This window comes from Myxine glutinosa, chromosome 7, assembly GCF_964187855.1.
Source record: "Myxine glutinosa chromosome 7, kmMyxGlut1.1, whole genome shotgun sequence".
Classification (NCBI taxonomy): Eukaryota; Metazoa; Chordata; class Myxini; order Myxiniformes; family Myxinidae; genus Myxine; species Myxine glutinosa.
The window spans coordinates 124102566-124130107 of NC_136267.1; the positions used below are offsets into that span (position 1 = coordinate 124102566).

At 47.7% G+C, this 27542-nt stretch overlaps 1 protein-coding gene across 1 annotated transcript in view; it reads left to right on the forward strand.

Moving 5' to 3' along the window:
• The window catches only part of LOC137411550 (serine/threonine-protein kinase OSR1), an 89283-nt gene that overhangs the window by 30361 nt on the left and 31380 nt on the right, over nucleotides 1-27542 (forward strand). Inside the window, exons 7-11 of the mRNA XM_068096872.2 lie at nucleotides 8600-8701; nucleotides 13193-13326; nucleotides 20954-21002; nucleotides 21404-21469; nucleotides 21621-21743. Coding sequence (XP_067952973.2) covers nucleotides 8600-8701; nucleotides 13193-13326; nucleotides 20954-21002; nucleotides 21404-21469; nucleotides 21621-21743 — 474 coding nt within the window. The remainder of the gene's footprint in view (nucleotides 1-8599; nucleotides 8702-13192; nucleotides 13327-20953; nucleotides 21003-21403; nucleotides 21470-21620; nucleotides 21744-27542) is intronic.

Sequence of the window (27542 nt, forward strand, 5' to 3'; positions counted from 1 at the left end):
AAGCCGAAGCCCAGTTTCAGCTTCGGCGCCTCACCAACGACGACCTGCGCTACTGCCATGTCGTCGCCTCCCTCGGGCCCGGCACGGCCGCTCGAGTTGTGTCCGTCCTTCGCCACCCACCGGACGGCCACAAGTACGAGACACTCAAGCGGCTACTCCTAGCCACGTTCGGCCTCACGGACGACGCACGTGCCGATCGCCTCCTGGATCTCCCCGAGCTCGGTGAGACGCGCCCGTCGGTCCGAATGGACCATATGCTGTCACTGTTGGGCGACGAAGCCCCCGGTTCGCTATTCCGGGCGCTTTTCCGGCGCCAACTTCCAGCGCAGGTTCGCCTTGCGTTGGCCGGGACCGAGCTAACGGAACCCCGAGCATTGGCAGCCGAGGCGGACAGGTATTTCGCCGCTTCGGACACGCGGGCGAGCGTCGGCGTGGTCTTCACGGCCCTCGACGCTGATGTTCAGCAGCACGCTGATGTTCAGCAGCACGCTGATACGCGCCTCGTGAGCGCCGCCACGCCCCGCCCACCGCCGCGGCGAAAACCGCCACCGCGGGGAAACCCGCCAACTCCACCGGCCTGGCGGAGCCAGCCGCGCTCCTCCAGCTCCACCACCTGGTGCTGGTTCCACACCAAGTTCGGCCACGAAGCTCGGCGGTGTCATCCGCCGTGCTCCTTCCACGGGTCGGGAAACGCCCGGGCTGGCGCTCAATAGTGGCGATGAGCGCCGGCCGTTCGAACAGCCTGCTGTTCATAACGGACACCTTCTCCGGGCTACGTTACCTGTGCGACACGGGAGCGCAGGTGAGTGTCATTCCCGCCGGCACGTCAGACAAGCACGCCGCGGGTGGGGGCCCCACGCTGCTTGCCGCGAACGGGACGCCCATCCGTACGTACGGAAAACGCTGCCTCTCTCTGCGGTTTGGAGGGCAGGTTTTCCGATGGACGTTCGTCACTGCCGACGTGCCCATGGCACTGCTTGGCGCGGACTTCCTGTGCGCTAATGGGCTCCTGGTCGACGTCAAGCGCAGACGGCTTGTCCAGGCCGAGACGTTCAGCTCGCTCGCTTGCGCGTTGCCCAGCTCAACGAGCGGCTTGCCAAGCGGCTTGCCGAACGATTCGGTTCCGGCCACGTTGGGCTGTACGCTTCCGGCAGCGGACGCATTCACCCGCCTCCTCGCTGGCTTCCCGGCCCTCACGCGGCCCACCTTCTCGGCGGGGGCCGTCAAGCACGGGGTGGCCCATCACATCCCCACCGTCGGGCCACCGGTCTACGCCCGGGCACGCCGCCTCGAGCCGACGAAGCTGGCGGTGGCAAAAGCGGAGTTCGCTACCCTGGAGCGACTCGGCATCGTGCGGCGCTCAGAGAGCGCTTGGGCGTCGCCGCTGCACATCGTGCCGAAGCCCGGCGGGGGATGGCGACCGTGCGGGGACTATCGCCGTCTCAATGACGCTACGACTCCCGACCGCTACCCCGTCCCCCACATTCAGGACTTTTCCGCCCGTTTGGCGGGCAGGTCCTTCTTCTCGAAGGTGGACCTCATACGCGGCTACCATCAGGTCCCCGTCAGGCCGGAGGACGTCCCGAAGACGGCGGTCATCACGCCATTCGGACTCTTCGAGTTCCTGCGCATGCCCTTCGGTCTGAAGAATGCGGCTCAGGCGTTCCAGCGACTGATGGACAGCGTCCTGCGCGACTTGGATTTTGTCTTTGTCAACCTGGACGATATCCTCGTCGCCAGTGCGTCCCGCGAAGAGCACCTACGCCACCTCCGCACGCTCTTCGAACGCCTGGGCCAGCATGGCCTAATTGTGAACCCCGCAAAGTGCCGGTTCGGCGCCACCACAATCGATTTTCTGGGGCACCGTGTCACCAGGCACGGAGCCGTCCCCCTGCCGGCCAAGGTGGAGGCGGTGAAGGGGTTTCCGCGCCCCCGCACGATCAGAGGGCTGCAGGAGTTCCTGGGCATGGTGAACTTTTACCATCGGTTCCTGCCCCGTATCGCCCAGCTCCTGCGCCCCCTGCACGAAGCTCTCCGAGGTAAGCCGGGCAAAGGCGACGTTACCTGGACCGAGCAGATGGACACGGCGTTCACGGGCGCGAAGCTCGCCTTAGCTAACGCCACCATGCTCGCGCACCCGGCGCCCGATGCACCGATCGCCCTCACCACCGATGCCTCGGACTACGCGGTGGGCGCGGTGCACGAGCAATGGGTGCGTGGAGCTTGGCAACCGCTGGCGTTCTTTAGCCGGCAGCTTCGCCCGCCCGAACGCCGTTACAGTACCTTTGACCGCGAGTTGCTCGGACTTCACTTGGCGGTCAGGCACTTCCGCCATCTGCTCGAGGGCCGTGCGTTCACTGCCTTCGTCGACCACAAGCCGTTGATCTTCGCGATGGGCAAGGTCACCGAGCCGTGGTCGGCCCGGCAGCAGCGTCACCTCTCGGCCGTGTCCGAGTACACGACGGACATCCAGCACGTCGCGGGGAAGGACAACCCGGTGGCGGATTGCCTTTCCCGGGCCGTCGCCCACGCAGTCCACCTCGGCATCGACTATGCCCGGATGGCAGCGGACCAGGCCGCTGACCCCGACGTCCAGGCCTTGCGGACCGCCGTCACGGGCCTCCGCGTCACCGAGGTGCCGTTCGACGGCGCTGGTGCGGCCCTCCTGTGCGACGTCTCCCTCGGGCGGCCTTGCCCCATCGTGCCCGCGGGCTGGCAGCGCCAGGTGTTTGACGCCATCCACGGCTTGTCCCACCCGGGCGCGAGGGCCTCCCAAAGGCTGATCGCCGACAAGTTCGTCTGGCATGGCCTCCGGAAGGCCGTCCGCGGCTGGGCCAGGACGTGCCTCGCGTGCCAGCGCGCCAAGGTGCACCGGCACACCCAGGCCCCGTTGGCCCCGTTCACGGTGCCGGAACGCCGGTTTGACCACGTCCACGTGGACCTGGTGGGACCTCTGCCCCCCTCGCGGGGTTTCACCTACGTCCTCACCATGGTGGACCGCACCACCCGGTGGCCGGAGGCCGTGCCCTTGGCGTCGACAACGGCGGCCGATGTCGCGCAGGCTTTCATCGCCACCTGGGTCGCCCGGTTCGGCGCCCCCTCAGACATCTCATCCGACCGCGGCCCCCAGTTCACCTCGGAGCTCTGGGGGGCGGTTGCGCAGGGGCTCGGGGTCCGGCTGCACCGAACCACGGCCTACCACCCCCAGGCTAACGGCCTGTGTGAGCGATTTCACCGCTCATTGAAGGCCGCGCTCCGGGCCACCCTCCGCGACGGCGGCTGGGTCGACAGGCTCCCCTGGGTCCTGCTGGGCCTCCGGACGGCGCCCAAGGAGGACCTGCGCGCATCCGCAGCGGAGTTGGTCTTCGGGCAACCGCTGCGGGTGCCGGGCGAGTTCCTCCCCGACTCCACGGCACCATGGTCCACGGCACAGCAGCGCTCCGCTCTGCAAGAGACCGCCCAGAGGTTCGCCCCGGTGCCAACGGCATGCCACGGGCACCCACCGACGCACGTCGCCCCGGAGCTTCGCACGGCGGAGTACGTCTTCGTCCGCCACGATGCCCATCGGACACCACTGCGGCCCCCATACGACGGGCCTTTCCGCGTGCTGGAGACCGGGGCGAAGCACTTCACCCTGGACATCGGCGGTACTCCTGACCGCGTTTCGGTAGACCGCCTCAAGCCGGCCCACCTCGATGTGGACCATCCACCGCCAGTGGCCCGACCCCCACGTCGGGGCCGACCTCCTGCGGGCGGACCCCCGGCACCGCCCAGCCCCGCCGCCACGCCGCCCCCCGGTCCTGCACCCATCCCAGGGGCAGCCAGGGGCATCCCACCTGGCATCCCTGCACCCCGGACGCCGCCGATCGCCAGGGGGCGCTTCGGCCGGGTCATTCGTCTGCCCCGCAAACTGGCCCTCCAGGTGCGCGGGAATTCTGGGGGGGCGCGTGTGGCGGACACAAAAGCCCACTGGCGTGGTGACATCATTCCGCGCACCAAGCGGGCGGTGGCTACGCACCAGGGGTAGGCGTGGCCTCATGATATACACCGGGCGCCCAGCCCGGGACAGTACAGTGTTACAGTGTAGTCTGACAATAAAGACATTTATATGTTACCGCTTGTCCGCTTCCTCCTTGCTCACAAGCAGCGCGCGTAACGCCGCGCTTTAATGTCATACATCATTGAAATGAATAAAGTGAAATGTAAAATAGAGAAATAAAGATTTTAAAAGTTGTGTGAATCGTCTCCAATCGCCGGCGGTCTTATTGCAGTCTTGCGGACGTCGGAGTAAACCGCCACCCGGCCCCAATGCAGTCGCCGCGATCCGCCATCGGTCGTAATCTAGCCGCCAGACTGTCGCCACGCTGCCGCCGTGCATCCGCAATGCAGTCGTCGTCGATCTTCGACAGTCGCCATCCCACTCGGGGCGTCGTCGCAATGCAGTCGCAATGTGGCCGCCTGCAGTCGCCATACTGCCGCCTGACCATATTTGACCGCCCGAAATCGCCAGTGGTCGCCGAAAAATCTTGATCGCCGGCAGTCGCCGGTAGTCGCCAAAATATCCGCCTATGTGTGACTTAGGCATTACATAACACTTGCAAACAGTTTGGCTGTTGAGGGGGAGTTGTTCTTTGAAAACGATGGCTTCAAGGCCAGATGAGGAGGTGTAGACCTGCATGGTTAAGCCTGACTGCATTTTATTTTATTTCTTTTGTATACAAAGTCGAGACTCATGGAAGAGGAAGGACACTGAATGGATCAGGATGTAACAGAACAAACGGACCACAAAAAAGGGGAAACACCAGTTGGGTTTAAGGATACGATAGGGCGACATTTGGACAAATAAGGAAAGTGGGAAGGAAAGAGGGGTAGGGGAGAACGTATGGTTTGGACACGATGGATAGAGAAGCAAAAGCTCAGGATGGAAAAACTGTAAATTTGGAAGGTGGAGGGCTTGAAATGGGACAGGGTTAATGAGGATTTTAAAAAGATGATGGTTTTGGATGGAGGATGATCTGAGATGGTGGTGAACAGCTGGTCTTGAAGATTTGGAGGGATGGAGGAGATTGAAGAGAGTGTGCAAGTTTACTCCACGGTGGGAAAATAGCGGAACGAATGAGTGGAGGTGAGCAGTGGTTCTGGAGTTGGGGAGTTTCACCAGAAGGGGGTTGATGGTGGACCGTGTGTGCCCTGCAGAAAAAGGGAGGGGGAGTTTGCAGGGGTGCCAGCCCAGAGGGGAGAGCAGTACTCCATAAAGCTGTGAATGAAGGCCTTGTAGGTGGATAGGAGGTCAGGTGTGCCAAGGAAGGAATTTGTATGACGGAGGAGGCCCACTTGGAGACTGACTTTGGAAGCCACCTGATAAAATGCAAGTCATGTATGTTTGTTTCATGATGGCTGCTGCCTAGAAAATGGCCTTCATCTTTAAATATGACCCATTAATGGAGTAATCCAAGTTGAAGTACAGGACTCACCCATTATGTATTGTTTTGTTTGCTGTGACGAGGGTTTTGGCATGTACATGAGGTTTCAAGAAAGGACTTGTCCTGAACGAGTCTACCTAGTGTGGCAAGTCATCTGATAGGTGCACTCTTGTTTGAATCATTGGTAAGGTTTGTTTTTGCTTTTTCTTTTTCTTTTCCATTTGGGGATTGTGGGCAGAACTCCCTTTTTCATATTAATGCCAACCTGAAATTTCCTCGAGTGCTAAGAGCAAAACACATTATAACATGTATAAGCAGAGCTGTCCAAGTCAGGTATGCAGATTACTCCATTTTAGGTCATTTGTGGTCCAGCTAGGCTTGTATTACCGACCGTCAGTGACGAGGCTAATACAACTGAAGGCAATCTCGGTTTCTTCCACAAAGCTCGGAATAAATGTGTGTCCATCCCCAGGAGAGCCAGGAACAATATCTCTCCACTCTCAAGACAGAACTCACAAACCTGTCTCCCTCCTCCAAATCCTGGTAGCGTCTGGTCAAATCTGTTTCTGGTGTTTGGTCCCCCTCCATCCCCTCCCTTTCCTCAAATGGCCACACGGCTGACTCTGTACGTGAAAGAGCTGAATGCCTCAACTCTGTGTTTGCCTCAAAATCTTTAGTCCCAAACCCATCACTCTCTGCACCCACCTTACCCAGTCATAGCCAAATACTCCTGGACTATCCATGGAAATCTCCACACTTGACTCACAGAGGTCCTCTCCTGTCATAGTCAACATGTGGCTCTAAATGGAATTCTCCCATCTCCTCATGTCCAGGCTGGAGTTCCCCAAGGTAGTGTTCTGGGCCCTGTGCTTTTTCTGGTCTTCATCAATGATCTCTCTGACTCTCTGGAAAATCCTCTCTATCTCTTTGCTGATGACTCCACTCTCTGCCGCTCCAGATCTCAACCTTCAGATCGGCAGTCTGCAGCCTCAACACTCTCTGCAGACCTGGACAAAATCACAGACTGGTCAAACAAGTGGAACATGTCTTTCAATCCTGACAAATCTCACACTCTCACTATGTCTCGTTGAAAAGACCGTCTGGACAACCCTCCCATCCACTTTCTCAACAACCCTCTTGAAGAAGTTCTGTCACTCAAGATTTTGGGTCTCACTATCTGTCATGAACTTTCCTGGGAAAACCACATTTACAAGCCGGCCTCCAAAGCCAGTCGCCGACTGGGCATCCAAAGTCGTGCGAAGTCCTTCCTTGGCACACCTGATCTCCTCACCACATACAAAGCTTTCATCTGCAGCTCAATGGAATACTGCTCTCTCCTCTGGGCTGGTGCTCCTGTCTCACACCTAGCTCGGCATTACGTTGTTGAAACCAAAGCTTTTAGAATCATTGGTATCTCCTGTGATGAAGCTGATTCTGAGGACCTTCCACTCTCTTACTGCAGGTCGGTTGGTGGTCTTTCTATCTTCTACCGACTCCTCTCCGGCCTAGCTCCCCCAGCTCTGTCGGTGCTCTGTCCCCCAAATATTCCTACAGGACGCACAAGATCTTCCAGCAACCCTCTTCTGGTGAAACTGCCAAAATCAGGACTAATGCTCACGTTCACTCTTTCATTCCTCTTTTTTACCACCACTGGAACAAACTCCCACAACTCTCTTCAATCCCACTCCTCCCTCCTGATTTTCAAAACAGCTGTTCACTACCATCTCATATCTTTCCCCATCCAAAACCATGACATTTTCTACCCCCATTAATACATGCCAAACTCGCCTCCTTCAAATGCCCTGTTTTCTTTCCTGAAAGCCCTTGTAGTGTCCATCCTGTTTGTCCCGTGTACCCCGCCCCTGCCCTCTCTCTTCCACAGATCTCCTGATGTCCATGTTCCCTAATGTTGTTGTGCTTCCTTCACTCCCCGCCTCTTGTCTCCTGCTCCCTTTATTTTATGGTTTATGTGTTAGTTCTTATACGAATCTCGACCATGTATACAAAAACAAACAAACCTCGTTTACGTCAAGTTTAGTTTGAGTACAAAGCAAACGCGGACAAGCTTGGCATTTTGAGATTCTTTCTTGTTAGATTTGTGATGTGTACATGTTATGCCAAGTGAAAATGGGTGTTGATGTTATTGTGAGCTGTCGGTATATCTCAGCAGCAGTGCACTCGCCGTTTACCTGTTTAATCCATGTTTGATTCCCGACCTGACTGCAAACTCTCACCCTGGTGCTTCTTAGGTTGAGGTGGTGTTAAGCCGGCTGTCACTTATGCTGGTATTCGATGGTGGATGTTAACAATAGCATGGCGTCTGTTGAAAATAATTGGCCATTGTATGCGAGTACGTTGGAAAAATTCTAAATTCCTGTCCTCATCTGTAGGGACACTGCATCAGCAACACAGGCCTCAGTAATGATGCAACCTGCAGGTCAAATATGCATTGACTGAATAGAATGTTGTTATGTTTGGTTGGTGTTATTACCCTCGCCTGAGGAGAGGGTATTGCATTTGCGTCCGTTTGGCTGTCTGTCTGTCTGTCTCTGTTTGTTTGTCCGCACAGAATAAATGTGCTTTTCTCTGCAACCATTGGTCCGATTGACAGGAAATTTTCACCACAGTTGCACCTCCACCTGCAGAGTTTTTAAATGATAATTATGACGTCATAGGTCACGTGGTAGGGCGCCATCTTGGGAAAACCAAAAAACTGCAAAAAACTATAGTCTATATCTCCGAAAGCGCTGCATAGAAAAAATTAAGACATGCCTCATTGTAAAGAACTCTCCATGTGGAATAAAAAATGTTAATGATGTCATACGTGCCTTCTTTATGATGTCATAATTCGACAAGTACAAAACTTCATCTGATCAAGATGAAATTTCTTGAGCGTCATCTATGGATAAATTGGTGGAGGGAAAAAAAAAATGATGTCATCGGACATATGGTTCCACCGCCTTATTTGTTTCAATACAAAAGCCTTAAAAACCACTAAAACGCGTCCTGGCGAGGGTCTGAAATCTCTGGTTGCTCTTTCTTGTTGTTAATGTATCTTTTGTGAAGACCTCTGTCTGCACCAGCATAGTTTAATCAGTTCCAGCTCCTTGTGATGAGATTTACTCTTTCCTTCATTTTCATTTGTATTCATTTTTTTCTTCTTCTTTGTTTTCTAGGTTCGTGGCTACGATTTCAAAGCCGACATGTGGAGTTTTGGCATCACCGCTATTGAATTGGCAATTGGAGCTGCGCCATACCACAAATACCCTCCCATGAAGGCAAGGCCTGTCGTGAACCTCTCTTAAAGGTTCAACCATCAATGCTTAAAATCTTAATTATTCTTGAACCTTTTTTAATGGTCGAAGTTTGTGGAGGAGGTACAACATAATACGGATCAGGATGCAACATAACAAAACAGAACAACAGGCGAGGGGGAAATGCACAATAGCATGTTTGAAGGACAAAATAGAGAGGGACTTCAAAAATAATGAATATGAGAAAAAAATGGAGAACTTTGTGGTGATGCAGGATGCACAAGATGGATACAGAAGCAAACTCTCAGGAAGGAAAACAGGAAAGTTGGAAAGAGATGGGCTTGGGGAGAGTTAACGGGAGCAGGAAATATCATTGTTTGGATTGGGGATTATCTGAAATGGTGGGTATCGGTTGCCTTGAAGACCTGGAGGGAACAATAAGATTGAAGAGAATGTGGAAGGTGCTTCCACAGTTGGGGAGAAAAGGAACGAGTGTGTGGAGGTGAACAGAGAGTCTGGATTTTGGGTTTCACCAGAAGGGGGTTGTGTGGCAGACACTGTGTGCATTGCAGAAGCAAGGGGGAGGGGGCACAGCACGGAAAGTGCAGAGGGTGCAAAACCGGAAAGGGGGCAGTAGAAGACAGAGAGACCACCGACCTGTCTGCAATGTGAACATGATAGGCCCGGCCCATAGATTCTTCATCCTGGGAGATTTTAATGATCTTTAAGGCCTTGATTTTCACTGTGTCAAGCTGAGAAAGGTGTGCGGCAGGTGCGCCATCCCAAAGGGGACAGCAATGCTTCATGAAGCTGCGGATGAAGGCTTTGTAGGTGGATGAAGGCTTTTGTGCAATTAAGCAAGAGGCCTTTCCTCTGGTGTCTTGGCCTATGAATCTGCTAGAAACGTTTTCTTTCTCAGATGCTGCAGAGATTCTATATATATATACACATACATATATACAGACTTGGCATTTAATATGGAATATATGTTTTTTTGTGGGGGTGAACTTACTTTTCAAGATGACTTAGAACCAAAAGTTCATTGGAATTATGTTGAAATTATTCTAGATTTTGTTAATGTGACCTTTAAAAGAAACAAAAATCACATTTGACATTTCGAATGCAAATAAATTGATCCTTGAAAGTGATGTAAACTGATATCGAACTCAATTCACGGACAGTACTGTGTTAAACTTCTGTACGTTTTCCAGAAGTATCTCTTTATTTTGCACATTAGCCAAAAAAAATTTCAACAAAAGCTAAATTATGACTGGGATTACGGACAGTAAAATTACAGTTCAGTACTTCGTGTAACCCCCACGTGCATTCAGGAGATCACGTACACGTCGAGGCATGCTGTTCACGAGATTTGCCAAGGTTTGGACAGGAATCGCTTGCCATGCAGTGACAATAGTCTGCTGCAATTCACGCACAGAGGTAGGCTGCTGGTCCAAGTTGTCGATTTGACGCGTTAATTCTGCCCACAAGTTCTCTATCGGATTCATATCCGGGGACATGGCAGGCCACTCCATATGCTCTACACCACGGTCAGCAAGAAAGTGTTGGATCATGCGAGCACGATGAGGCCGTGCATTGTCATCTTGGAAGACAAAGTTTCCTCGAAAGACTGTACGAGCAAATGGAAGCAATGTTTCTTCCAGAATGACCCTGTACTTGAACTGGTTCAGGTTTCCATTCAGAACAACCAGGTCAGTTTTGCCCCCTGCATGAAAAGCAGCCCAAACGGTCACCCCACCACCTCCAGCTTGGACTCTTGGCACTATACAATCTTCGTTGTGGGCTTCATGCACTTGTCTGCGCACTCGGACGCGGCCATCTTGACGATAGACCAGAAATCTAGACTCGTCACTGAAAGTCATGTGATTCCAGTGTCCTGGCTGCCATTGACGGCGCTCTCTGGCCCACTGCAATCGGCGCTGGCTGTGTTGTCTGGTCAGGCGTGGCTTTCTCAGGGGACGCCTGGCACGATAGCCTGCTTGAACCAGTCGTTGGTTGACTAGCCTTCTGGATACAGGCACATTTGTCTGTTGCTGCCACTCAGCCCTAAGCCGATTAGCTGACTTGGTACGGCCATTGCAGACTAACCGGTGCAGCTGGCGATCATCTCTCCTTGTGGTTCTGCGTGGACATCCTGGCCTTGGTATTGGAGTAGGGACACCCCTCTGAGCATTTCGTTTCAGGATCTTTGACACCTGACCTTGAGTGATGCCATACTGCCGAGCAATAGCACGCTGTTTCATGCCAGAATTTCGTAAAGCCACCACTCCATGACAAACAGCATTGTCAAGTTGACGGACCATCTCCAGAGGAAGCCGCAATAACTTTTGTAGATGTGCAGCAGTTGTTTTCCACGAATACAGAACGCAACAACCCTTATATACCCGATTGTGAAGCCAATCGTCAAATGTACCTGTCCTTACATTTTGTCACGCCACCTGTGATATAATCCTGTGATTGACTTCTTGCTCCAAAAGACAATCAGTGACATGGTTCTTTCAACAAAGACATCACTGAAGGGTAAAATAAACTCACCAGATTGATATACTGATTTCAGAAAGTAAACCCAAGTCAAGAAAAAAAAAAATATTCCATATTAAATGCCAAGTCTGTATATATATTATATTCATTTATTTGGGGGGGGGGGAGGGTTTTTTTTTTTTTTTTTAATTTTTTTTTTTATTATTAAATATAAATGTATACTGAATCGAGTCTCGTGAAAGAGCTAACATTTACTTCACAAACAAATCAACCAGACAAACAAAATATATAAAAAGAGGGAGCAGAAGACAAGATGGGGAGAGAAAGGGAAGCACACAAACACAACATTTGAGAGCAGCTTGATGTGTGGGAGGGAGAGGTCTTGGGGGGAGGAGGCGTGGGAAGGGGGGGGGGGGGGTGGGAGAAGTATAAAACACAAGGACACCAAGGACTTCCAGGTCAGAAGTTGGTATTTCAAAAAAGTGGAATTGGGGTGAGATTAGCGGGGTAGAAAAGATCAAGGTTTTGGATTGGGGAAGATAAGAGATGGTGGTGAACAGCTGTTTTAAAGACCTGGAGGGTGGAGTGGGATTGAAGAGAGTTGAGGGAGTTTGTTCCAGAGGTGGGAGAAAAGAGGAATGAAGGAGTGAAGGTGAGCAGAGAGTCTTGATTGTGGCAAATTTTTGAGCTCAGGTGTGCCAAGGAAGGACTTCGCACGACGGAGGATGCCCAGTCGGCGACTGGCTTTGGAGGCCAGATTTGAAATGTGGTTTTCCCAGGAAAGATCATGGTAGATAGTGAGACCCAAAAGCTTGAGTGACAGAACTTCTTGGAGAGGATTATTCAGAAAGTGGATGGGAGGGTTGTCCAGTCGGTCTTTTCGGAGAGACATCGTAAGAGTGTGAGATTTGTCAGGATTGAAAGACATGTTCCACTTGTTTGCCCAGTCTGTGATTTTGTCCAGGTCTGCAGAGAGTGAGGAGGCTGCAGACTGCCGATCTGAGGGATGAAGAATGGAGCGACAGAGAGTAGAGTCATCAGCAAAGAGATAGAGAGGATTTTCAAGAGAGTCAGAGAGATCATTGATGAAGACCAGAAAAAGCACAGGGCCCAGAACACTGCCTTGGGGAACTCCAGCCTGAACAGGAAGAGGAGATGAGAGAAACCCATTCAGGGCCACACGTTGACTACGACTAGAGAGGAAGTCCGCCAGCCATGCGTGGAGATTTCCATGGATACCAAAAGAGGAGAGTTTTGTGAGCAGAGCGGGGTGCCAGACCATATCGAAGGCACGTGATATGTCGAGGGAGACAGCTCTAATTTCCTGTTTGGCATTGAGGACCTCCATCCATTGTTGAGAAAGCAGAAGCAGCATGTCCAGAGTCGAGTGACCTGGTCTGAAACCAAATTGATGATCAGAGATCAAGCCATTGGAGAAGAGGAAAGATTTCATATCTGAAGCAATGATGGATTCCATGACTTTGCTGATAATTGGGAGAAGGCTGATTGGTCTGTAGTTGGTGGGATCTGTTTTTGCACCTTCCTTGTGCAAAGCGGTGATGTTGGCTGATTTCCAAGCAGATGGCAGATGACCTTGAGCAAAAGAGAGGGTGAAGAGAACAGAGAGAGAGAGAGGGAGTGAAAGAGCGGAAGAACTGGATTTTAGGACCCGTGGGCTGATGCCGTCAGGTCCAGTTGCAGAATCAGAGTCGAGGGATGCCATGGGTTTGGCCAAGTAACTATAACGCTGAACCCAACTTATTCTTGTTTGGACTTATTCAGAAGTCTAGGGCCACCGTTGATTTCTTTGCAAGTTTTAACCCGGTTGGGTTTTCACATGTAGGAATGAGTCTTACATCCGCGTGTTTGGGAAACCAATTTTAAGGGACCCTCGTATTTGGATCTGAGTTGATTCCAGAATATTCGGATAACTTGGAGGATAATATTCCTGTAACCTGAACCAGCCACTGTTGAAGCTTGTTTGTTTGGTTTAACTTCTGCTTTTTTAACATTTAGGTGCTGATGCTCACGCTACAAAATGATCCACCAACCCTGGATACCGGGGTGGAGGATAAAGAGATTCTCAAGAAGTACGGGAAGTCCTTCAGAAAGCTCATATCTCAATGTCTGCAGAAAGATCCTGCCAAGAGGTTTGTCTGGTTAATGCTGGTTAATGTGAGATTCATTATGTTCCTCTTCAAAGTTCAAGGTAGAGGTAAATGAAGAGGGTTTTGTGAGCGTTCAGTGCAATTTATTTTGGGGCGTGAGAGGTCCACTGCATTTCGCAAGTGTATCAGGCTTTGTTAGTGTATGTTAAGGTGATGTATTCGTACAGTGGATTCAATAATGAAACAAATTGTTTGTTGTATATGACTGGGTATTGTGTAAGGCTTGTTGAGGTGAGATGTTTATGACGAGCGTTGAATAAGGTAAAAACGGGGCAAGTTATCATTTAGTTAGACTTTAACTTGTGTAGATGGCTCACCAGGGTGCGAGAGATTTCCTGTTACTTATGGTTATAGAATCATCGAGCAAGTACCGAGGTTGGTAAGGGGACGGGCTTTCATGGATGTTCTCTCTCCGCGAATATATAAATGGGAAGCAGGTAGATCTTTGACTTGCTTGACTTTATTTGGGGTGGGGGGGGGGGCCTTGGTGAAGGCTCAGCATGGGCACTTTCAGGATAATGTTACTCCACTTTTTCCGATCTCCAACGGGTCGAGTGGTGAGGATCAGGGTAATGGTGGCTGCAGTAAGATTCTGTCTAATTGTCTCAGACCATATTGTTTGAGATCTGTGAAATCAATCGAGAAAATAACCATCATGGGTTCTATGACAGTGAAGTGGCCATTTTTTCTGCACATTTTAACTTTAAAAAAATATAGTGTTCTATATCTTCATAGTTTCATCACTTATCTTGAAAGTTCACTTCTTGAAAGTTTCAGCTTTCTACCTCAGCCATTTGTATGATTTATCAGTGCTGGTTCTACATACGTTTAAGAGTCTCATCTTCCACTTACCCTTTTGAGAGTCTCCTCTTCTTCGTACCCTTTTGAGAGTCTCCACTTCTTCGTACCCTTTTGAGAGTCTCCTCTTCCACGTACCCTTTTGAGTCTCCTCTTCCACGTACCCTTTTGAGAGTCTCCTCTTCCACGTACCCTTTTGAGAGTCTCCTCTTCCACGTACCTTTTTAAGAGTCTCCTCTTCCACATACCTTTTTAAGAGTCTCCTCTTCCACGTACCTTTTTAAGAGTCTCCTCTTCCACGTACCTTTTTAAGAGTCTCCTCTTCCACGTACCCTTTTAACAGTCTCCGTTTCCAAGTACCCTTTTAAGAGTCTCGTCTAACACATATCCTTTTAAGAGTCTCCTCTTCCACAAACCTTTTTAAGAGTGGCATACACCTCCAAATAAAACCTGTAGTTTGCCACAATTCTTTGCTTTGTGTATCCTTCACAAACAAACTTTGATTTGCTGTTTGCTCGTTACACAGTTCTTTCAGTGACTGGACAGAATCTATGTTGCTGCGCTCTAATAAGATTTATATAGGGTGTGGCACTTTAGGTTTGATATATATATATATATATATATATATATATATATATATATATATATATATATATATATATATATATATATATATATATATATATATATATATATATATATATATATATATATATATATATATATATATATATATATATATATATATATATATATAGATATATATATATATATATATAGATATATATATATATATATAGATATATATATATATATATATATATATAGATATATATATATATATATATATATATAGATATATATATATATATATATAGATATATATATATATATATAGATATATATATATATATATAGATATATATATATATATATAGATATATATATATATATATAGATATATATATATATATAGATATATCTATATATATATATCTATATATATATAATAATACCGTAAGGACTCGACTTTGTTATCCCTTTTACGCCGCACCCAGTGACCCGATGCCCACGGCACTAATGGATTTACGATCTACGAACCGCGCTCTTTGTTTATCACGTACAGCCATACTCTAAAAATCTGAATTAGCCGACGTTGGGGTCCAAAAGCATCCGATTAACTGCCGATACGACGCCATCTTACGACGCCATCGTATTGGCGTCTGCTGGGCGAAGGCGAAGCGAGCCGTCCGCTGATTGGACAGTCGAGTGGTGTGAACATGGGTGGTGTGAACCAAATGGTCTTTTTATTCCCTTGAACATTTTAAATTAGGATATATAAGGAAACGTCTTTATCGTCATTTTAATAAAGTTAAATGGAGTGACGTTGCGATACTCGGGGTGCGTTGCATAAATCCTCGTAACTCAGAGAGGTGTAGCAGGTGGCGAGACGTAAGGAAGCTTAAAGATAACGAGCTGAAAACAGACGAACGATATGTCAATCCCTTTCTACACCGAACGGCAATAAAAGTATGAGAGCGGGAAGGCATGGCCTGAGCACTTCGAGCAGAAAGGACTGATTGGACTTAACTTAAAGAGAAAAAATTGGAGCATAACGGGAGAAGACAATCCCATGAGCGCTCCCCTATGCCATCCATAATGGTACACTCTATCCATACACCACATCCTCCCTTCCATGGATGTTCCACGGGTTTCGGCTAGTATGTATATATATATACATTATACATACATACATATACATATATGCACATTTTAAAAAAAAATTGTTTTTTTTAAAAATCGCTTCCGTACACCGCCCTTAAGGGTGAAAGGTGCGAGGAGAGCTCGGCGGGTGAAGTACCAACCGAGAATGAAGGTGTGGAGGTTGAAAGAGGTGACAGTAAGGGAGGCATTAAAAGAGAGGCTGAGTAAGGTCGAGGATGATGTGGTTGAGCTTGAAAGTGGTTGGATGTCAATGAAAGCTAGTCTGTTGGGAGCCGTTGGTGAGGTATGTGGATGGACAAAAGGACCACCAAGGCACTCGGAAACATGGTGGTGGGATGATGAAGTTGGAAAGACGATTGACGAGAAGAGGAAGAAGTTCAAGGAGTGGCAGAAGGCGAAGGGTACGGGAGCAGAAACAGCAGAGCATGAAAGTTATAAGGCAGCCAGGAAGGCTGCAAAGAAAGAGGTAGCAAAGGCGCAGGAGGCATGTAGGAAAATGTTCGGAGAACGCTTGGATTCGGAAGAGGGTCAGAGAGCGGTATTCAGGATTGCAAAGCAGATAGCGAAAGAGAGGTGTGATGTGATGGGGGTGAGCTGCTTGAAGGATGAAGTGGGACAAATCGTTGTCGACCCAGATGGAATTAAAGGAAGATGGAAAAGATATATGGAAATGCTGTTGAATACAGAGAATGAATGGGATGGCAACATAGAGAGTAACCCAGTTTTAGGACCGGCAGAGAAGATAACTGAGAAGGAAGTTGAGGAAGCGATAAAAGCAATGAAGGGTAGAAAAGCGGGAGGGCCGACGGGAGTTGTGGGAGATATGTTGAAGGCAGCAGGAAGTTGGGGTGTGAAGAGAATGACAGAGATCTGTAATCTGGTGGTGAAAGAAGGCCGCATTCCAGTGGATTGGGAACTGAGTACCCTCGTCCCTCTATACAAGGGGAAAGGTGACCCTCTGGAGTGTGGCTCGTACCGAGCGATAAAGTTATTGGAGCATGGAATGAAGGTATTGGAAAGGGTGTTGGAGAGGAGGATAAGGAAGAAAGTGAAGATCGACGAAATACAGTTTGGATTTATGCCAGGAAGAGGAACGACAGACGCGCTTTTCATTGTGAGGCAGTTGCAGGAGAAGTACATGGAGAAGAGGAAGAAGTTGTTTCTTGGGTTTGTTGATCTGGAGAAAGCATTTGATCGGGTTCCACGCAAAGTATTGACATGGGCATTGAGGAAGTTAGGAGTGGAGGAATGGTTGATCAGAGTGGTGATGGCAATGTACAAAAGAGCACGCACAGCTGTAAGGACGAAGGACGGGAACAGTGGTGAGTTTGAGGTGAAGGTGGGAGTGCATCAGGGGTCGGTACTAAGTCCACTACTATTTGTAGCTGTGATGGAGGTGCTGGCTCAGAACGTAAAGGAGGGTTTACCGTGGGAGTTGTTGTATGCAGATGATCTGGTGTTGATTGCGGAAAGTATGGATGGACTGAAGGAAAAGATGAACACGTGGAAGGAATGTATGGAGACAAAAGGTCTGAAGGTGAATATCGGAAAGACGAAGGTGATGGCAAGTGGTAAAGCATGTGGTGAGGTGGAAAGAACTGGGAAGTGGCCCTGTGCTGTGTGTAGGAAGGGTGTCGGAGTGAACTCCATTCAGTGTACAATGTGCGCTGAGTGGGTTCATCAAAAATGTAGTGGTCTGAGAGGGTCATTAACCAGTGTGGCAGCTACATTCAAATGTAAGGTGTGCACAGAGGGAGCTGCAGATGGAGGAAATGTTGAGTTGGATCTTGGAGATGGCGTGAAGCTGGAAGGTGTGAAAACATTTTGCTACCTCGGAGACATGCTGAATGGAGAAGGTGGATCGGACTCGGCAACGGTTGCTCGAGTGAGATGTGCATGGAAGAAGTTTCGGGAATTGAGTGGCGTGCTGATGATGAGGGGAGTGTCGTTGAAGCTGAAGGGAAAGGTGTATGCTGCATGTGTGAGAAGTGTTATGATTTATGGGAGCGAGACATGGGTAATGAACGTAGAGCAGCAACGAAGGTTGGAAAGGGTGGAAATGCGAATGGTTCGACGGATGTGCGGAGTATCGTTGAGAGAGAGGAAGACAAATGATAAATTGCGAAAGATGATGGGAATAGAGCCTGTGATTGATGCTGTGAAGAGGAACAGGTTGAGATGGCTTGGTCATGTGTTGAGGAAGGATGAAAGTGACTGGTTGAGAAGAGTGATGGAAATGAATGTAGAAGGAAGTAGAAGACGGGGAAGACCGAGAAAGACTTGGCTAAAGATGGTGGAAGAAGAAATGCGGGCAAGGGGGTTAACAAGGAGAGATGCAGAAAATAGGGCAAAATGGAGAAGATTGTCATGGGGACCGCAAGGCTAACCCCCGCTCTAGCAGGGAAAATGGCCTTTAAAATGCATGTTGTTGTTGTTGTTGTTGTACACCGCCCTTGAGGTTCAGTTTGCAAGCCACCATCTACAATTCCAATAGAAGAGACATAATTACTCTTTTATGGAAAATGTTTTTCAAGTTTGTTTTAACCTCAAAAATAGACCATAGTGAACACACGTTTGTGTTTAAAGATTGGCCTTTAAAACCTACCCTCATGAAGGGGGACAGACATCTGTACGAACAAACAAACTGGCATTGTGTTTTATATGGTAGATTGGAATTTTTTTAAATGAGACATCTGATGATAAGACTTGTTGCAATACACTGGGATGAATGTTTATAGATGTGTCGGATATCTCCCAATTAGCAGATTTCTGACTCAAACGAGGTTTCTCTCCAGTTTACTGGTGAACTCTTGTATCTGTTTGCAAAGCCGTTTGGTGGCTTTCTCACCAATGGGAAATATATATTGTGTGCATTATTTATATTATTTGGTGGGGGCGATACGATTTATTACAACAAGTACTGTATTATCCATCCTCATCGTTGGTTTGTGTGCAGACATTTTCATTCAAACTGTGCATTGATATGAAGGAGAACTTTAGTTTTTACTCGAGGGGGATTGCGCACTTCATTTGAAGGAAGGGAAAATGTTTTTCCATTTTCTGCAATAAATCTGCTGGATTGCTGGACGGCAAAAAAGAAGCAGTGGGAAGTATAGGGAAGCATTGGGTTTATTAATCTTTCCTGTATTGCGATGAAACAGGTATTGCAAAAGAATAGTTGGACTTGCAAAAGAAAAGAAGTTGCAAGAACTTTATCTCATAATTTCTTCTTTCTTTCTCTCTCTCTCTCTCTCTCTCTCTCTCTCTCTCTCGCTCTCTCGCTCTCTCGCTCTCTCGCTCTCTCTCTCTCTCTCTCTCTCTCTCTCTCTCTCTCTCTCTCGCTCTCTCACTCTCACTCTCACTCTCTCTCTCTCTCCCTCTGTCCCCTCCCTCTCCCCTCTTTTTTCGGTCTCCCTCAAACTCCCCCCACCCCCACTCATAGCCCTCTGTCATGCTCTCTCTCTCTCTTTTTGAAGTCTGAAGACCAACGGAAAGACCACGTGTAATGTTGTGTTGTGAAAGGAAAAACAATGTTCACTCCTGTAGAATGGCACTCGGTAGAGCATATACATCGGACAGGCGAAACGGTTTACGTTTTGTATTCCACTGATAGGCCGGATCTGCATCCAGATGGAAAGAATAATCGGATCGACTTGTTCTTGTCACCTAACCAACTCGTCCACCAAGTTTCATCTGAATCCATCCACAACGTTTTGAGATATCATGCTCACAGACAGACAGATGGATAAACGGGTGAAAACATAACCTCTGTCCACCTTAGGTGGCGGAGGTGAAAAGTCATAGTAGAAAATGCCACAGGGCTCGTCTTCCAGGTCACCCTAAGCCGATGAGCAGGCAGATGGTTGAACATCTCTGTGAAAGATGCCATATCGCAGATGTGCCAGATGTCCGACAATTGGCAGATCCATGATTTTTATTTTTTTATTTTTTTTAATACCTCAAAAATGTCAGTTGTCTTCATTTGGACAAAACCATCTCGAGCAGAGTTTAGAGCATCTGCTCTGAGACTGATAGGACAGCAGTTCTATCCTGACCCTGGCTTAGTCGTACCAAAGATTATATATGGTATGTGCTGCTTCCTCATTTGACACTCAGCATTGAAAGGACTAGGGCATGCCCGTACTATATCTATCTAAAATTATATCCCCCCCTCTATTTACATGAAATGGTTTGGTCCAAAGCGAACGGCTTGCGAGTGGTGACAATCCCCCCCCTCTATTTACATGAAATGGTTCGGTCCAAAGCGAACGGCTTCCGGAGTTTGGTAAAGAAATCGCCATCGCGTACACAAACGCGCAGGAAAGCGAATGAATCGCAAATTCGTTTTTATTAGTTTTAAAACATCGTTTAACGCCAACATAGCGCCAACATAGTTTGCAAACGTGAAATAAATGAATACGCTCTCAAATGTGCCATCCGAGGCAGAGTGTGCCCGCCACGTTCGGCACACGCGATCGTTCGCTGCTCTCTGATTGGTTGAATCGTTTTTTGGACATAGCTCGGTAAGTAATTGTCCGATTAATATGAAACCTTGAAAAGGCACATCCTCGGGTCCCCAGCAATATACCTGGCAAGTTTCAAGTATATCGGACCCGTGGTTGTCGAGAAACAGCGGTCACAGACAAACAGACGTACAAACGTACAAACGTACAGACAGAGATTACTGGAATTATAGATAGATAGAGCATCTACAAACCAAATGAGATACATCATCCAAAAATGAGAGGGAGGGGATGGGGTGTTTCTCCTTAAAATCCCCTGATCTAAGGGCTGGCATACCATGGGCCGTGGGTTAATGGGGGGTTTTGTAAGTGTCTTGGTGACTATCGGAGAACAGCAACGCTATCTAAGTGGTCTGGGAAGTTGCTGTGCAAAGAATTGTGAATACGTGCTATCCATTTACTTTCTGATTAATCAAAACATTATGTTATTGTTAGAACTGATGATGTATTTCGTTGTTGTTGTTCTTTTTATTTTAAGGAGGGATGCCAGGGTAAGAAAAGACCCTTTTGTGCACTTAGTCATTTTTTTGTTTGTTTTGTTTTGCTGTTTTTGTTTTTTTCAGACCTACAGCAGCCGAGCTCCTGAAAAGCAAATTCTTTCAGAAAGCAAAGGTTTGTTTGGCAAGAGGCCAGGAAAAGGGCAAGGGTTTGCTGGGTGGAGGGTGGTAGGTGCTCACAGTGCACTCCTATCTCTCTAATGTTCTCCTTTTTCATGCTTTTTCTTTGTAAAGCAGAGATTGGGTAATGGAAACTGGGGAAATGTAGTTCAATCCAAACATGGTGGAGTATTTGATGTTCTGGTGTGCGAGAGGCAAAATTGATTTCCAACATCGCCAACAGTCATCGAGCATGAAGTAGAACTTGTTCGCCCCCCTGTGGGTTGAGGGAATAGTACATAGCTGTTCTAGCTTTTACAATCTGCTTCCAAGAATTTGAAATGAAATCAGAAAACATGACTAATAATGACATTTTCACCATGATGAGACTGGGAGACGGGTGTTCTTTCCAAACAGGCCAAGGAATACCTTGTGGACAAGCTTCTGAACAGGGGTCCCACGATTGGCCAGCGTTCTCGGAAGGTACTCGAGGGTTTATATGGTGGATTGTGATGGAAATCGTCTACGGGCGGTGCTGGTGTTGGCGTTTTGGGATGAGACGTGAACCGTTACGAGTCTAGAGGGGCTCGTCGGCTTGGATACGAGCTAACCTCGTGGCTCTCCTGCCCGTCAGGTCCGTCGTGTGCCTGGCTCCAGCGGACACCTACACAAGACTGAAGATGGTGCTTGGGAATGGAGTGACGATGAGTTTGACGAGGAGAGCGAGGAGGGCATCGCAGCTGCAACGCAGGAACGTGTGAGCAGCTGCGGACGTGTGCTGGTTGTGTAAACATGTTAAGGCTCACAAAATCACATGTCAATCACATATCGGTGAAGGAAGTAGCATTTGTTAACACGCATGATAACCTGATTCTTCTCACCGCCAAAGGAATTTTTACAAGATTTCCTTATGATGATCAAATGTTAAACTATTGCTTACAGGTTAACAAACGTCTTGAGGCCTGAATTTATTTCACGAGGCCAACTATTCAATAGAATATTTGAAATTGGCCCTGATGTAATCCTCTGACACCCCTACCACGGCATTTCCTCTGCTTCATACCAGTAGATTATAGGGGCCCATCTGACGTCATGGATTAAAGGGCCCTTTGACAGGCATCAATCAAACAAAATATGACTTTTGATGAAGAATTGCTTTTGGTTATTGGCTCCGATGAAAACTTTACCCTAAAAAGTGCTTTGCTTTTGTTTTTATGATATCGATGTCCATTTAAAAACTCTAAGTTGCCCTCACTTTGCTGCCGCACAAAATTAGAAAGGTTTAAACGGTTCCTATTGAAGTCCAGCAGGTATGGGGGGGGGGGGGGGGGTTGATTAGCCCCAACCAGTTCTGCTCAAACAGGTCTGTGGCACGAAGATAGCCCATCGATCTCCCGGGAGCGACCCAGATATCCCTCACGTCAAAAAAGTTGTGCTGTTGCCTTCATTGAGCCAGAACCGCTCGGTCTTCCATGATGTGTTTTGTTGTGTGTGGGACGGCCTGGCAGAAGTTGCAGGTATCGTCGGTGATGTCGTCTGAGTCTATGTTTGTACTGTGAGCGCTGTGCGTGGTGTCCATCGCAAAGGCGTGAAAGGTGAACATGATCAGACCTCGGAAGTAATTTATGTGTCATCGATAGGTGAGGGTTTGAAGGTCGGGATACTGTTTGGGCCCAGGTTATTCATTGCGCTTATGGTGATGTGGGTATGAATGTTTCGTTAAAAATTTTTGTGTTGTTGATCGGTGGGGGGATGTTTTGAAAGTTGTCTTTGTGTTGTAGTCTTAATGGATCTAGGGGTCTGTGGCTGGTTGGACATGTAGTGACACGGGTGATTGGGGTTGGCACTTGCAGCTGCAAGGAACTGCGCACCTTTCATGCCCAAGTCGTCTTTTATTTATTTATTTATTTTGAACATTTTTCTCTACTTGTAGGTGCTCAATGGTTGTTGTTGATGTGCAACCTGTGATTATGCAAAGGGCTTTGTTTTGTATGGTGTTGAAATGCATTTGAGAAGCTGGAGGCCCAGGGGGAATTGGCATAGTATATGACTGATCCAATGTACTGTTTGTATATTTGTGAGGTTGTTTAGTTTGTGTTGCTGGAAATGGAATGTTGCTGGAAGTGATGGAAATTAATGTAGAAGGAAGCAGAGGGCGGGGAAGACCGAGAAAGACTTGGCTAAAGATGGTGGAAGAAGAAATGCGGGCAAGGGGGTTAACAAGGAGAGATGCAGAAAATAGGGGAAGATGGAGAAGATCGTCATAGGGACCGCAAGGCTAACCCCCGCTCTAGCAGGGAAAATGGCCTTAAAATGCATGTTGTTGTTGTGTGTGTAGTTTCTGAGAAAAAAACAAATTCCTATTTTGGGGGAGCAACCCACCCAGTAGACCCCTCAGGACCCGATTTTTTTTTTTAATTCCATGAACAAACTTTGGTACATCATGGTCATGGGAAAATGGCCTTAAAATGCATGTTGTTGTTGTTGTTGTTTAGTTTGTGTTGCCCCAAGTGTGTTCGGCCTGGGTGTGCATACTTTTTTTTAAATGTTTGTGATGTGATTTGAGAATGACGTGGATGCGCTAAAAGTGATACCAAGCATTGTGTGTGTGTGTGTGTGTGTGTGTGTGTGTGTGTGTGTGTGTGTGTGTGTGTGTGTGTGTGTGTGTGTGTGTGTGTGTGTGTGTGTTATAGGGATGTGTGTTATGTTGTGCTATGTTCCTCGGTGTAATTTGTTGAAAGAGAGACTGTTGATTTTGAGGGTGAGCTCCCTTTCGTCTGTTCATGGTGAGCTAGGTTTGTAGGGCGCTGAGGAAGGGTTAAAGTTGTTCTGTGGCTGTGTTGACGTTGCTCTGGGAAAAGGTAAGGGTTACATCCTTCTTATATGAGGCTATTTCTATGTTCGCAGGTGGTTGTGGAATGTTGTACATGAAAATATTAATGAATATGTGAAAGTGGACTGAGCCTTAAGGCCTTGGGAAAGTATCGTGTGCATGATGCCTTGCCATTAAAACTTGCATATGACTGTATGATAGGTTGTTGTTGTTGTTGTTGTTGTTGTTGTTGTTGTTGTTGTTGTTGTTGTATAGCCCCGGACAGTTCTCTCGAACAAGCCCGCGGCACGGAGACAACAGATCGATCTGCCAGGAGCGACCCAGAGATCCCCCACATCCAGAATGGTGTACCCCGCTTTCACAGAGCAGAGTGAGAGAGACAGTGATGGACAGACAGACGATATGGAAAAGGCAGGTCCATAGGGAACGATAGGCATTCTGACCATGACTGCACTGCCCTGACAAATCCAGGCAACAGGGAACAACATCATATTGTTCCACCGTTCGACATTTCATTGTCTACATTTCATGCACCACTGGACCCGCAAACGGGCGGTTGCCAGTTGTTACGAGTGGTTTGTACATAACAACCCAGCTGTGCTATACCGCCTTGTGAAGTTCCCTTCTGAGCAATTTTGACGATACAGGATTCTCACGACCCCCATTGAACTCCGCACAGTTTGTCCACCATTGCGCTCATGTTTGGTCTCACAGACGGATTAATGCCCGTAGATCACGCTTGTCGAGTATGCTCTTCCACCCACCTTTGCCTTTTGTTCATGACATCTTTCCTTCTTATTCCCAGGCTGACATCACCTTCGAAACAGTTCCTCGTGACACGTTAGCAATTTCCGCATCCTTTCTCATGCAAGCGCTTGCCAAATGCCCACCAACAATTACACCTCTTCCAAAGTTGCTGAGGTCTCCTCTTGTGGCCATGCCCTTAATACCGGAATCGAACCGCAGCCTGCTTACATATACATGATCAGAGAACTGCTGGGAAGGGATTTGCATATTTCATGCCACCGTGGTTACGTGTGTGTGGAGGCCCCATACTTGGCACTTGTTTTACGGCCCGTGTACCCTAGTGTTGCCAGTTTGTTTGTTTTTGTCCACGATGTATGTTATCTGTGGTAGTTATGGCTGCATGTGAGGGTGTTATGCCTCTGTTTAAGTTATTGATGGTGTTTCTTTTTACCCCGCATGCGAAGCAAAAGTGGGGTTAAGCAATTGGTTCACTCTGTCAGTTGACAGACGTCGGTTTATAATCGAGGAACAACTTGATTTCTATTTAATTTTATATTTTGATCATTAATCGGAACACCAAGCTGCAGTTTAGCAGTACTTTCGCTCAAAAGGTCATAGGTCAAAAGTCATATGAATAATGAATGAATGATCGTTTTAAGGCCATTTTCCCCGCTAGAGTGGGGGTTAGCCTTGCGGGCCCCATGACGATCATGGTTTCCTGTTTGAGGCAATGTTTTTATGGCCGGATGCCCTTCCTGACGCCAACCCTCGGTCGCCTCTTACGATGCGCAGGGATACGGTGTACCACTGTACCTATTCTAAACCGGGGTACACACCGGGATCATTCATCCCAGCAAGCTGGTACTCAATTTGCCGACCTCGGAAGGATGACAGGCTGAGTCAACCCCCCTGGCGTTAATTCAGCGATCGACCGGGATTCGAACCCAGGATCCGAGGATCCCAAGCCGGCACCCTAACCGCTAAGCCAACACCAGGCTCCAAAATGCCCTTTGAAAATCATTTTGCAGGCCAAAACTTGAGTTAGAAACATCTGATGTTGTCTCTCTTCTACTTGTCTTTTTTTTGTCCCCCGTCGCACCGCGGAGCGAAAGGGGGACTATGGTTTTACCCTCCGTCCGTGTGTGCGTCCGTGCGTGCTTCCGTCCGTCCGTGCGTGCGTACGTGCACTGCAATATCTTTATAAAAGTAAGCGAAGGACCGAATTCTAATTTGGTGTCTGGGTGCAACTAGGCATATGGAAGAACCCTATTGAAAATTAGGTCGCCACGTCAAAATCCAAGATGGCTTTCACCATATCTAAACCTTGTGAGCGCGATATCTTGAAAAGTAAATGTCTGAACCTTGTGAGCGGAATATCTTGAAAAATAAATGAACTACTAACTTCTAATCCGGTGTGTGGGTGTATCGAGGCATAAGGAAGAACGCTATTGAAAATTTGAGTCGCCACGTCAAAATCCAAGATGGCCACCACCATATATGTCTGAACCTTGTGAGCGGAATATTTTGAAAAATAAACGAACTACTAACTTCTAATCCGGTGTGTGGGTGTGTCTCCAACCCACTCGCAAATATTTATCGATTCTTCCATGTTTTCTGCGTCTTCCACTTCGTCAATTCGTATCACTTCATCGACGAGGACCTAGGCGTAACGCTTGTTTTTTTCTTGTGTGCTGTCTCTCTTAGGTGACCTTAAATTTTTCAGGTGACCTTTAATTGAGATCAAAAGTATACATTGATCTCTAATGTGGGTGAAAGCATTCACTTCAAATTATACATTCTCGTCTTACCATTGTTTTTCGTTGTTTCACCCACATGACATGATCGTTGCATCATCTCCTGAAATCTGCCAAGTGTTTAACATATTTTGGTCATGGAGTTTCAGATGCTTTAAAGGCTCTGTCAAATCTGGTGCATATCATCAATACTAAATACATAGCTACCCTTATTACCCTTTTTAAATAGTTTGCTTTCGCTCTTTATCGTCGAACAGACCCAAACGCATATGACACAACTGTGAAGTACATGAGCTCAACATTATTCTTGGAATGAAAGCATGGAGCCATAGACGAACCTTGTTGGCATTTACTGTGAAATTTATTATTGAATTAAACTTGTTAGCCTCGCCTGAGGCCACACCCACTGGATACAGGCTCCGCCTTTCGTTTGGACACCTTGATATTATTAATCTCCATTTGCATTAGGCTCTGCCAGCCTGACCTGAAGCGTTGAATTAAAGCAAACTTAAAAGTTGTTAGACATTAGGGATGGATGAGGATTTTTTGCTGTTTAATATCCCCTCAACCTGAAGTTAATTTAACGTTGTTTATAAAGAATCTAAGCTTCATACTTAAATGGGGAAAAAGGCAAAGTCCTCTCCCACCACCTTCTGCTATGTCCTGTACACCCCTCATACCTCCTCCCCCCTTCCCCATTTTATACCCATCTCCTCCCAGCCACCTATCCCTTTTTTTATTCCTTCTAGTCTAGTAGGAAGACTAGGTCCCCCTGCACCCCCCGGAGATATACTTCTAATCAGTGTTTCTAGATTGGAAAAAATGTGTAGAAAATGACTAGCTATGGCCCCAAGCTGAAAAAATGTCCCACATACCATTTTTATGCAAATTACTGCTGCCATTATCAAAAAAACGATTTTTGACATATCTCAGCCAATATTGCAGATAATTGAAAAATGAAGGTGTCTAGACCCATGTTTTGAAGGGCATAGATCATGATAGAACTATTCATAACATGATTACATGTGTCTATGGTATACTAGTATGCATATTAATGCTGTAATTACAAAATAATCAGTTTTACAAATGATAAGGATACGTTAATACTGCAGATAACTTAACATGGTACATAAGGGGTCTAAACCCAGGTATTTTCAAGGTTAAATGTCAACAAGATGCTCCTGAGTCTTGCATAGGGGCGGGACATTGGCAGTAACATTGG